This window comes from Necator americanus, chromosome IV, assembly GCF_031761385.1.
Source record: "Necator americanus strain Aroian chromosome IV, whole genome shotgun sequence".
Lineage (NCBI taxonomy): Eukaryota > Metazoa > Nematoda > Chromadorea > Rhabditida > Ancylostomatidae > Necator > Necator americanus.
Window position 1 is genome coordinate 18,485,842 of NC_087374.1, and position 12,619 is coordinate 18,498,460.

General features: G+C 42.2%; 2 protein-coding genes across 3 annotated transcripts; both read left to right on the forward strand.

Moving 5' to 3' along the window:
• Positions 1-409: 409 nt before the first annotated feature.
• On the forward strand, positions 410-4,732 carry RB195_001802 (uncharacterized protein; the record flags this gene model as incomplete). The annotated part of the gene is made up of 3 exons (XM_064198751.1): positions 410-542; positions 604-708; positions 4,599-4,732. The coding sequence occupies 3 exons, from the start codon at positions 410-412 to the stop codon at positions 4,730-4,732; spliced, it is 372 nt and encodes a 123-aa protein (XP_064054632.1).
• Positions 4,733-5,975: 1,243 nt separating this feature from the next.
• On the forward strand, positions 5,976-6,399 carry RB195_001803 (uncharacterized protein; the record flags this gene model as incomplete). Of its 2 annotated transcripts, none has more annotated exons than XM_064198752.1 (2): positions 5,976-6,147; positions 6,251-6,399. In XM_064198752.1, 2 exons carry the CDS (start codon positions 5,976-5,978, stop codon positions 6,397-6,399), a joined length of 321 nt encoding a protein of 106 aa, XP_064054633.1. The 2 variants fall into 2 exon arrangements, with proteins under 2 accessions (XP_064054633.1, XP_064054634.1); XM_064198753.1 differs by having other exon boundaries at positions 6,027-6,147.
• Between the last annotated feature and the right edge of the window lie 6,220 nt (positions 6,400-12,619).

A 12,619-nucleotide genomic window follows, 5' to 3' on the forward strand; every position in this document is an offset into this window, starting at 1 on the left:
AAAAACTGAAGTTCAGCTAAGTGCAATTTGTTAGTGAATAAACACAGCACTGCATAACATAGCCGAGCATAGAAGGACGAATCCAGAGCCTTTATATGTACCTTACACTGACTAGGCAGTTTCGAAACTGAACCCTATCCCCCCACTACTGCTGCAGGACATAAATGACTCCAGCAGCAGCAAAACCAAATCATCTGTGTTGGACCGATGTTTCGCTAAGAAAAGGTCCTTGAAACATTAGACAAAAAAGTGATCAAAGCTCATTTTCGCATATTTTTATAAAGTATTTTTAACTGCTGAGAACGTCACTGAATCATCGCAATGAGGCAGCGCGCAGTTGAGCAAACGGCGCCGGTATTCAGCCGCAGTACACAAAGCGTTTTCCCAATCTGCGCACAATTCAATAGGGATGCTAGTTTCGTCCACGGTACTTCTGCTGTCGGCATTAATCGGCTTCTCCGAGCAAAGCGATTCCATCATGGAGAAGCGGCAAACGAAGTATATGTGCGGCACGGATCCTTACAAATTCTCGTCAGACGTTCGTGAGTTCATCTGATCCTTAGATGCGAATTTAGAGACACTCCCACAAATTCATAATTTCAGCTTGTAGTGTCTACACCATGTGCCCAAATGGTGGTGTGAAACTATTTATTGGTTGTTCGACCAACCTTCAATGCCAGATTCATCATCCAGAGTCTGTTTGTATAGGTAATAGCTATTATGGAATTAACGGATAACTTTTAAAAAATTTCTAGAAGAACCTCTGGAAGAGCCACAAAATATTCCGCTTCACAGTTCCCTTTCTTGAGTGTATGTATTTCTTGAGCGGTCAATGCATGTTGGCTAAAAATCCAAGATAGAAATATCTCCAAGTATTTTTTCCGAAGAGATTAGGCAGATTTTTAATAAATAAATGATATTTCTAACTGCTATCATCCACATTAGTATTTTTTATAAATCAACAGTTACAAGTAACTTACAAAATCTATAATACTATTTATTTCTTATACGTACACAGGATAGTCGTTTAAATGAAATCATTAACACTTTCCTCAAAAAGAATTTCGAAGAATCTAGAACACGCAACTGCCTAGCGGTTAGAGGTTCCGCTTCCAACACGATCGATCGGAGGTTCGAGTCCGCTCTAGTGCTCACCAAGCCTTTCATCCCTCCGGCGTCGATAAGCTATTACCACATTGTCTGGGAGGATAAAAGCACTGATTTGACACATCAGCTGCCCCCTGCAAGTCATTGTAAAGGCCAACACGCGTTCCAAAACCTTAACCGATTACGAATTGCAGTAAAAGGCGTTGGCGCATCCCAAGTGGATTTATACGCTAGTGACTTTATCTTTTTTAATCATTGTTATCTGACCGTTTATGAGTTATCCCTAGACTTACTTGACCTAGTTGGCAGACCGATGTTGTTGTCTGGTGCGGTTGTCCTCATTGTTCTCGACGTATGTCATTGTGACCATAAGCTTTGGCCAACTAATGCAATGCAGCCAACCCTCTCCATCAGCGTAGACGGTGCTGCTATGTCCCACCCATACATCAAGATAGGACGAATATCCGATAGTTAGACTTGTTGCCCGACTTCGTTGGCGATGGGAGTCAACCACACACACTTGGTTAAGGAGTTTATTGCAGAACAGGGCTTAGCCCGTCTCTGCTGTACTTCACACTCGTAATTGTCGTTGTTCTTCAGCATAGCAGCATAGCCTATCTAACGAAGACGCAGTCCGTAAGCTACAGCCAGTTTCGATACAAAATTGACAACATCTCGGTGTTCCTCATTGTTCTCGACGTATGTCATTGTGACCATAGGCTTTGGCCAACTAATGCAATGCAGCCAACCCTCTCCATCAGCGTAGACGGTGTTGCCATGTCCCATCCATACATCAAGATAGGACGAATATCTGCACGATCGATCGGAGGTTCGAGTCCGCTCTAGTGCTCACCACGCCTTTCATCCCTCCGGAGTCGATAAGCTGGTACCAGACTTGTCTGGGAGGATAAAAGCACTGACTTGACACACCGGCTAGCCCCCGCAAGTCATTGTATAGGCCAGTTACACGTTCGTAAACCTCAAACGATTCAGAATTGAAGTGAACGTGGGGGCGCATCCCGAGCGGATTTATTAACGATAGAGCTTTGTCCTTTATCCTTACTTTATCTGACCTATAGTTTGGTTTTTTAACTATATTTAATCTATAGTTTAGTATAGATCACTGTGCAAATAAGGATGTGTAATATAAGTAAATATTTTCAACTTCGGTCCAGTACGATTAGAGCGATCACTGGGATCAAAGATCACTTATATCATCAGGTTTGGCATCTTCGAGAAGATATAATATTTCTGTCCACAAAACCCTCATAGGTCAGGGCTTAAGTCAGCTAAGTAGAGCGCGATCAGGTCCGACTATATCTAAAGAAAAGACACCAAACACTCATTTTGCATTTTCAGTTCCAGATGTTTTCTGGAGCTGTTAGGCACTATCTGCATTTTTGGGCGCTACGAGTTATTTTTCGAACTATCGTAGAATACCTGTCAAATTGAAAATTGATTAACTTGGACGGAGATCCACGGGACGATCATCTAAAGTTCGCCACTTCTAGCAGCTACAGCACAGCACAAGCTAATGTTGATCGGTAGTTGTACCTTAGAACTTTCCCGAAACCTTTAGCATGCACAACACTTGACCCGTCAGGTGATAAAGCACAGGAGGAAATGTGCCGGAGTGCCAATATTTCATCTCTGTTCTGCTACATGACTGAAAAATCTCCCCACAAGCTACGACCACTTTCGAGGCATTTGGACTTCTAAAACTATTACCGCAAGGGTTCAGGTCAATGGTACAATATCCGACCTAGCTCCTTTTTTTATTAATGCATTATGAGCTTAGGACAATGTCGTACTTGCTAAAGAAAATGTATTCCGTACGTTCTAATCTTTTACTCGTTTCAATTTATGAAATCCTCACTGTAAAAACTAATTCTAAGCTGGCACCTGTGGAGGAAAACATCATTTCTGTTCCATTGAATTCCCAAATGTCCATCCACTTTCTCTAGCTGCGTTTGCAGAGATTACATCCTTACACACTGATTATTCCGCTGCGTATCCATCATTTAGCACATCTTGCACGTAGCTTGCCTATTCTAGATCTCGATATCCAAAATTCAGCGTGGGTTAGTGGGTGAAGATTAGTGAACTTTTCCAGCTGAATTGTTCAAAATAAACACAATTACCACCGATCATCTGGTCTTTTTAAACGAGCGGTTTCAAAACCGGTCCTCCTTTGCAATTTTCAACTCAATTCCAAATATTTTCGGAGGTACGCTGCTTGTAGAAATCATATTATTTCTCCAGGTGTTTCGTAAATGAAATAATGAAACTTGAAAATTGCATTTTCATGAATTCAGAGTGCACAGCTGCAGTACAAAGTAAAAGCCGAGGGTACCATATCCCTCTGCCATTTCTCTTACCCAGTTGTCCTGCATCAAAACCAGCATGTGCAACACGCAAGAACCCCGAACAATTGTATTTTGGTGATAATGCATCTCCAGAACAGGTTTATCCTGATTTCAGAAAAAATTGCAATTTTTGCACCTGAATTTCTCGTCTTTGTAGTCTACCTTTTAATGCAACAGAGTTTCAGATCTGCTGCATGTGATTACACGTGAATCTAGATTTCCTAGTTTACCAATGTTAATGCAGAATTTGTTTTTGCCTTTTTAAATTTATACGACAAGATGTCAATCACACTATTATAGCTAAATATTTAATTCTGAGACCATATAAGTGACATCGAATAATAATAAACCTGATTGGCTACGCATGAAATAGTCTACCACTTTCTCATTTTGAAAAAAGAATTTCTCCGCAACTTGTTGAAAAAAGAACTTGCTTAACAGCTTACTAGTTTTTTCTTCGATGCAAGAAAAACTCCTATTCTACGTATTTTCAATGATAAGAAAATTCATGTATCATTTTTGTATAGTTCTTTCCATTCAACAACAAAACATGCTAATTTCTTCAAATTTGTCTTCGTTGGTGGAAAGAAGATAAAGATAGGATAAAAAATGTCATTGTCTCTGGAATGTCACTTCACTTGGGATGCGCCGTGTTTTTTACTACAATTCGTAATCGTTGAGGCGTTTTTGGAACACTTATCATTGCCTTACACAGTGACTTTTTTTGGGGAAGGGGGTGGGAGGGTTTCATGCTAAAATCGCTTTCCATCAATACATAGCTATTCTTAAAAGCTCGTGCTTAGATCTACGCAAAAATTAAGCGCAGCATCGAATTTCTTCACCAAAGTGGTTGGACAACATTTCAGTCTATGAAGACAAACGTATCGAAACTGTACAATTCGATCACTGTTTGTACAGTCAGTGCATCGCTTGTCAATATTCTAGAAAGCGCATGGAAAAAAGTGCGTGAAGCCTGTCCAAACAAAGAACCGGGAACGCATAATACAAAATACGGATTTCAACAGGAACGGGACCTTCCCGCTATTCTCCATCCACACTTCTCCCCTTTTCCAAACTTCTTTTATCTTAATTCAATTCTGGGTTTCTCATCTCTCAAGATTTCAGACAATTGTTGCTGTACGCTTCCTCGAGTGACCGCTACCACCACCTATCAGATACTCTACGACTCAACTACACCACGCAATTACGCTTCGGCAGTTTCTATAGCTGCACTGGTTTTACTTTACTTGGTTGCGTGATGTTCGTTTTTACCAAAAATATCTGTAAATAAATATGCTTTAAAGTTGTAATTGACATACTAGTGAGAGAAGAAGTTCATTGGCTGCGTTTGCCTGAAGAGATCTGACGGGGTGTATGGAGAAGCAATGTTTTTGTGAAAATAACATTTACTCACAACTCAGCGTAACTATCACTACAATGGAAGGGTTGACCTGTTTACAGTGTTGATTGACGTATTTGGGTTTAAACATTAATTTACATTGCACAGCTACTGAAATACGTAAGGTGGAGAGCATAACACAAGACCGGAAAATTTCCCTAAATTGAGTGAAGCAGAAATGGCGATATACAGTGGATCAACCTTGAAAAGAAAGAGAACCAGAACACCGTCGTCGATGGAAGGAGCGAAAGTACACAAGGACACGGGTCTCCTCAAGAGTGGACGCAACGACGATAACATCTGACCTTCGGCAGCCTTAGGGACGTTTTGCTGAATGTGTCCTACACAGAAATATGTAGACTTATGCGCGCCGCAGTCTTCGGTGGTTACGCGGGTATCGAACTCAGTGGTCCTTGTGCGTTGTTGGAAAACCAGCTCCAACTCTCTCACATCGTTTTTGTCTAATTGAGCAATTTTTGCGCTAGGTACAAAAATCTCTCTATAGTCTTTATATTTGACACCAAATTCAATGAATGTTCGATGAGTCCTTCAAAATAATCAATTGCGAAATATTCGAAAAGTCTCACGCTGGCAATTTTCCCCGTCTATAAGGTCTATAAGGTTCTCAAGCGGTGCTACTAAAGTGCCGATCTCCCGTTGATTCCCACCTGATCCACCAGTGCTGATCCGCTATTAGACTGAGACTTATCCATCGATCCCGGTCTTTCTCGATGCAGTAGATCCCAGGCGACAAGTCTTCAGTTTCATTCTCTTTCAAGCCAAGTTTCTCGAAACGAAAAAACTAGTTAGGCCGCTTCGCCCGTAACTAACAAACCAAGTGAAATTTCCTCTAAACTAGGTGTCTGCGGTAGTGATTCACAGTCGGGGAAAATGCATGAGCTAAGCAGACCACTGCGAATCAGCTTCTCGTCCTGCCACCTCCCCCTCGCAATCGTTCCTCTGATTTCGTCATCAACTTCGTTATACTTTGTTCTGTTGTATGTGTTCTCATGTGAGCGTTACAATTCTGTGAGTAATTCCATTCATCAAAAGGGTTCCTCGCAGCGATCGGCTGAATCATCGTGGTCGATTTAACTCTTACCATGCGAGCAACGATTCATTGCTCCCGAACGCTGCCTGCGCGGCACGCTCACATGCTGTACAGTACTGTGCTTCTGCTTTGGCTCATCGTCCCCGTCCTGTTTACTAGCGAACCTGCTCATTTTGAAGCAAAAAATCTAGTTAGGCGACACTACGGCGGCTACTGCAATCCATGTACGTACATCACTTACTCGACGATAAACTTCTTTAGAAGTTCTCTTTTTTCAGAGAAAAACTTTTTAAAAAATTTCTCAGGCACTTACTGTATCGTTTGCAGCTTGTCCTTGCAACCCTTTGGACATAATAATCTGCTGTTGTCCACCGCAGACTCCAGCACCTACGGAAACTCCAACTTCTTCTACCAGTAAATCTCGTAAGGTCATCGCCGCAATCATTTCTTTTATACTATATACGATGTTTATCTAACGATGTTTTCTAACTGATTTGATGACGTCACCAGCATCAGCATCGGCTGCCGTTTCTCTCTGCCCGAAGTTTCTTTTTATGAATAAATATCTGAGATCGATGGTTTCCAAACTATTCATTGGAACACTTGATATTGAATGTCCTGAATAGAGATACAGTAATCGAAAAAGGAATAGATGTAAACTCTTATGACGGAAATTGTCTGATTTTGGAGCAGAGCAGAAGACGAATTTTTGCAATTTTAACCATGCCAAAAGTGGATAAAACTCTATTCACGCCGCTTGGATGACGTCAAGTGCAAAATTGGAGAAGTGGTCCCCGTATTAAAACCTTCGGCCAGACTACTTTCTCTGTGGGTTCCCATTGACTTGCGGAAAAAAGTGTGACCACTCAAATGTTCCAGCAGTTACTTCGAAAAGAACACACACACACACACACACACACACACACACACACACACACACACACACACACACACACACACACACACACACACACACACACACACACACACACACACACACACACAAAAAAAAAAACCAAAAAAAAAACCAACACCACCCCAACAACCCCACACCCCACACCACACAATACACAAAAACAAACCAACTACGCAGACACGAACAGTATGTTACAGCACGGAATACATTGTTTCTCGACGGAATCGTTGTTTTTTTTTTCAAAAAAAAGAGAGCAGTTGCTGCCTTAGACATCACTCTCATCCGCTTTTTCTCCTTAGATGCCGAGTAGGACCTTGGCGAGTGATAAGTGGTTCAGTACGAAAAAGCAGCAGTCAGTGCTTATATGTACGCGTCGCCCTCAGCAAGATTTCCCTGAAACCATAGATTTACGCTGATTGTACTATCTAGTTACCCTTCCTTAATTATCATTCACACGAAAGCATATCGCAGCACTAATCCCCTTCGATTAATTCGCCCGTCATCGTCGTAACATCCGCACTTGGTGGCGCTTCCTGTCCCGCCTCTTTTTCGATGGTTTTCTCTGTTAGGATACATACCTGCTGCTCTTTCTCTACACGCATTCTCTCGCTTCTGTATAGTTTCGTTGTAGAACCGCAAAAAGTTCATTGCTGAAATCCGACTCCATGAATTGGCATGCTTAAATCAGTCGTTGATGCAGCGCAATTCCTTAATACTGGCTGCTCTGATATATGCATTGTGTGGCTCCTAGAAGAAAAACTGCGACCCTGCGCCACGGTCTTCCTTATTCGTTCATTTCCCACAAAGTGCAATGATTTTACCGTTTTGTCGCTCTATGCCTGACGTCTGCCTTGCATCGTATTACCCTTAACATCACACAGGGATGTTGGAGGACTCCTAGTATTTTTCGTCCTGCTTAATGGAAAACTTTCAAAAACGGAAAGTTAGATCTACTCTCGTTAATTGACGAAAATGCGAAAATGACGTCAAATCAGAATGGTTGGGTGAAAAGTTTGAGGAGCAACAAGGACAAAAGAAGGTTAAAACTCCACAAAAAACAATCACAACTGCAGCAACTTAAGAGGAGGACGTTGTTAACTAGAAAAGATTAGAAATTGATGTATATATTGAGATTTAGTTACCTTCAATGTCCTTTCCTCATTGACGGAAGAACACTTGTTTTTTAGTAACTTCATCTTTACAAACTTACTTCTTCTTTTCTCCTTCTTTTTTTTTCTCTAGGCCGCGCTCCTCTTGCAGTGTTTTTCCGTACGCATCTTTTCTCTCTTAGAATACGTGTACTAATAGCGCTCACAGCGATAGTAGAAGAAGAGAAGCTTGAAAGAAACTACAGATGGATACTTGAATGCTCGACCTTTCGAACGGTCCGCAATAAACTAATTCTTCTGAATGTCGAGTAACCGTTTAATTCGGTCCTGTGTATGGCGATTATAGCAGCATCCCCTTGCACATAATCGAAAAAATTATTTAATGGAGACTAGCAAGGAAAAAGTCTCAGTAATTGCAAATGCATTCATGAGAAGAAAAAAACAGCAATCAACTGGTCAGTTATGTTGTGCATGTCTACTGTCGGTAGTGAGAAAAATTTTCCCTTGCGTGTCAAAAAAGACTAAACATGGAAGGAGAGGATCTCGGCGTTGAAATCCCGGCAAATTCCATTAAAAATAATTCCACACAGTTAATAATGATTGCGTAAACACTAATTAAAAGAAAGACTCAAAAGATTCCTTAGCAGTTTGTAAAGATTTTCGATTTATTTCCGGATAAGATGGGAGGAGCCCGGTGAATAAAAAAAGCCGACTCTGTGAACTACAACTTGAGCAACGCGTGAAATCTCCAGTAGTTCTATCTCTGCACCACTTTTCTCTGAGACTTCCTCACTTTAAAAGCTTCTCTTCTAATTTGTGACGATTTTCACTAGCCGTAGAGATTCGTTAATGTTCAATCAATGACCAAGTGTCATTAGTCATTAGCGAGCCTATGTATATCTTCATGCAGTAATATATACAGAACATTAGCGAAAGTGTAGCAATCGCCTCCACGCTATAAGCTATGTATGACGAGGTACAACAATGTTCGCGATTATTGTTATCGTTATTATTATTGCTTATTCTACTGCTCGGCTTATTTTTTGTCACTTATCCTTTGCAACTTTGCTGCTTTCTCCGTGGAAAAGAGGAAAGGTGTGCAGCGCAGTCGGCAGGGGGACGGTAAAGAGGGTCCCGGCGGATTCTCCGCAAATGCCTCCGAGACATAATGTGTCCAGAGGATATGATGGCGCATACGCGAACAAACCTCGAAGAGGTAGCGTTCTAGTAGTTCATGAAGACGGAGACAACAGTCTCAGTAGTTCATGAAGACGGAGACAACAGTCTTACATGTTCTTCTAGCCACAGAGACGCAGAAATTTGCCCAGTTACAAGGAAATATGCAAAGAAGAGTGGTGTGAGTTGCCGAATCTACCGAATAAGTCAAAGAATAACAGAGTTTGATAGAAGTACGTGAAATTTTGTATGGTGTTGTAATAAAGAAAGGGACTTAGTTTGTCTTTATACTATCTTGTCTATACTGGAATGTCTAGAAATCTTATCAAATTTGAACTCATTTTCTTTCGTAAGCTCCAAGAAGTCAGAGACAGAGAGGGTCACTCTTTGGTGAAAAAAGATTAGGCTACAAGAAAGCTTGGGAGTTGCAGGATAACGATAATTTACCATTAAAGTTAGTTTTGAAAGCTGAAATGTTCTGTTTTCACGAAAATTTTACACACGTAATTTGAACCTATCAGACACATCCTTATCTTATGTTTCACGTGAGGATTTTTCTTGCTTCTGATACGATTACAAGTTCACCTCACATCACAAAATTGCAGTGGATGTGTCTGATTCTCCAAAACAATTCAACAGATAGTGAATTATATCCTAGCCGGTGACGCAGCGTATGATTAGCGGTAGGTAAGCAGAGGCAGCTATTTAGGTGTCAACAAAAGTGAATCTCTTTAGGACACGCACCATCGCTAATTGCCCTGACGAGGCATGACCGGGGCATGCTCGAAATTCCGCCGGGGCCCTCTTTACACGCACCCCAGTCGGCAAACAGATTGGCCACACTGTCAATTGTTCGCAATAACCCGCAAACTAAGAAAAAAATGGTTGAACCTTTGTGGTTTGTGAACAAACGATTCTGTTCCTTTAACGGTGTAGATGTCAACTGTGGGTCTATCGGAGGCACAGGAGAACGTAGCCCTCTACGGAAGATGCTCACCGCGATCCTGCCTAAGAGCTGCAGCTGCTTCCTGCGCGCCCACTCTGCGCTCTGCAAGCAATAAAAACCCGTACCATGTTGCCGTTTACACAGTTTTGCACCATGGATCAAAACTTTTCGAATCAGCCATGAATCCTGGGGCATGTACGCTATTGGTCACTCAATTGTATAGCTCTCGTATCGTGTTTTGTACAGCTTTACCAAGAACACGAAGCTCCGCTGATCGTCACTTGACCTTATACTGACGTTGTAACACAACAAGGCTTTGTCGATACAAACTTGCCTTGGAAACATGCCACATGCAGTCCCCGATCCTCGTGTTGGGCAAGGCGATCGCGACGCGGGCGAGTGGGTGGCGCGCCCGGCCGCCATGGGGTCGGAAGCAGAACGCAGAGTGCCATGCAGAAAGAGTGGATGAGTCGCTGCGAACGGATCATGGTCCACAAAGCAAACACAAGCGCCGACTAGTGTAAATTCACTCTTCTTACACCTCTAGACAAAATTTTACTTTTTTCAGAAAAACTCCTAGATAAGGCGTGTGTTAAGGATGATGCTGGATAAATTTTTAGAGGCAAGCACAATTCTCAGAGCTCGTCCTAGAGCTTTCCTCATTCACGCGTTGTTGATGATCGGCTATGGATTCACGGCAAGTTTTTATATCTAAGATATCTAATAACTTAAGTAGGGATGCCAGTAGCTTAAGTAGAGATTAGAGAGCATAACACATTGTCTCGTGTGAAAGTGAAGTGGAAGGGAACACGTCTTCTCGAATGTCGAAATTTTAGCAACCTTCGAGATGATTTGCAAAATTCAGAAATGTCTCAGTCAGATTTAGATCTCCTTTGTCTCGTTGAGCTACTCATGGACCGAACGGAGGACAAAAATTCCAAGTAGACAGCTATTTTGGGTCTATTTCGCATTTGGTAGTTCGATATTCATAGGTGCAATATTCACCTCATATATTGTCGAAAGGTAGGTCTTAGAAGGAAAAATGATCGAAGTTAGACTTACTTAAAGGCAGCATTCCACGAATCTGGGTTGTTACGGATTTCAGGTGGAGTTTCGTATGCGGGGTCGTAGATTACGGAGACGGGGGTGGTTTAGCTCATCTTTCGCTGAACCACTGCAAGCAGCCGGCCCTTGAATACTGTTTTGTACGATGTCTTCTATTGTAGCGCGCCACCCTTGCACGCGTAGCCTCCCTTACTTACCTTACCCTTAGTCCGAGTTGATTTTCGACGAATCGCAGGGCGGAGGCGGCGCAAGAGGTGGAGCGCTGCAATAGATGGCGTCGTACGAAACAGCATTGTGGTGGCTGCTGTTTGCAGCAATGCAGGGCCCCGTATACGGAACTCCACCTGAAATCCGCACCACCTCAGATTCGTGGTGTGCTGCCTTAGTGTCGTGTCGCATGTCCTTAATGTCGTTACAGGTTGGAAGTCTATCGCATCCAATTCTGTTGTCTTTTCATTACATGCATGGCTCTGTGGACCCTATCAATATTCACTAATATTTTTACGATCACTATCGTCCTACTCCTTATCGGTCTAAGTGTTGGGATCTTAAATTGCTCAATACTTTATAGTTTCATTACCATCTTCTGTGAAGAGTATTTTTGTCTGGTCCACGTGAGTTTCTTTGTGAGAATTTCACATCGTTACACAAGCAAACCAATTAAATATAGGAATATGTAATTCCGCGACATCTATTCGCGTGCAATGTGTTGCCAATCAGGACCAAGAGGCTCAATGCAATTGCGCAAAGGCAGCGCGACACGAAATTGACGTAGTGTGAAAACGTGATGAAAGACATAGAGTTCCGAATGTAGGTTACGAATACGACCGTGATCATGCTCAATTTCCCCTTAACGTCCTAGAAAACGGCGTGAAAACCGTCTTAATTCCTACGTTAGAACTCTGTCTTACATCAGGTTTCTTTGCACACTACGTCAGCTTCGTGATGCGCCTTCTTTAAATGGTTGTGGTCGAAGTAGCGTCGTACAGAAAGCGATTGTGGTGGTGGCGAGACCCCGCTTGCCACAATAGGACCATGCAGATGGCCAAGGTCCGCTATCGACCGCACCCGCTACTTCGAGCGCGAACGCCTACGCAACTGCACCAAACTTCGGGTTGTTATGACCTGACTGTAACAATCACCACTGCAAAATTTTTCACGTAGTGGATCAGCACATAGCGTTTTAGAAATTTCGGCTTCTGAAAACCCATGAAGTTCCAGAGGGTATTAGGGGCTTCTAAACCTCCTGAACAAAAAGCCAGGAATTGCCGACTTTTAGTGTACACTTGAAATATCCACTGACTATTAGTCTTAGTGAATCTTATCAGTACAGAGACAGTTATACAAACATAGTAACTTTCGAGTTTCAGGTTCTCTATGTCTTTCTTGGAGTTGGAAAACTATTCGTTGCTCTTGTTTTTCAAACCTCAGCAGGTTCAGGATCCGTTCCTTCACCAGAGATCTTGGGATTTCCTCACATGTCT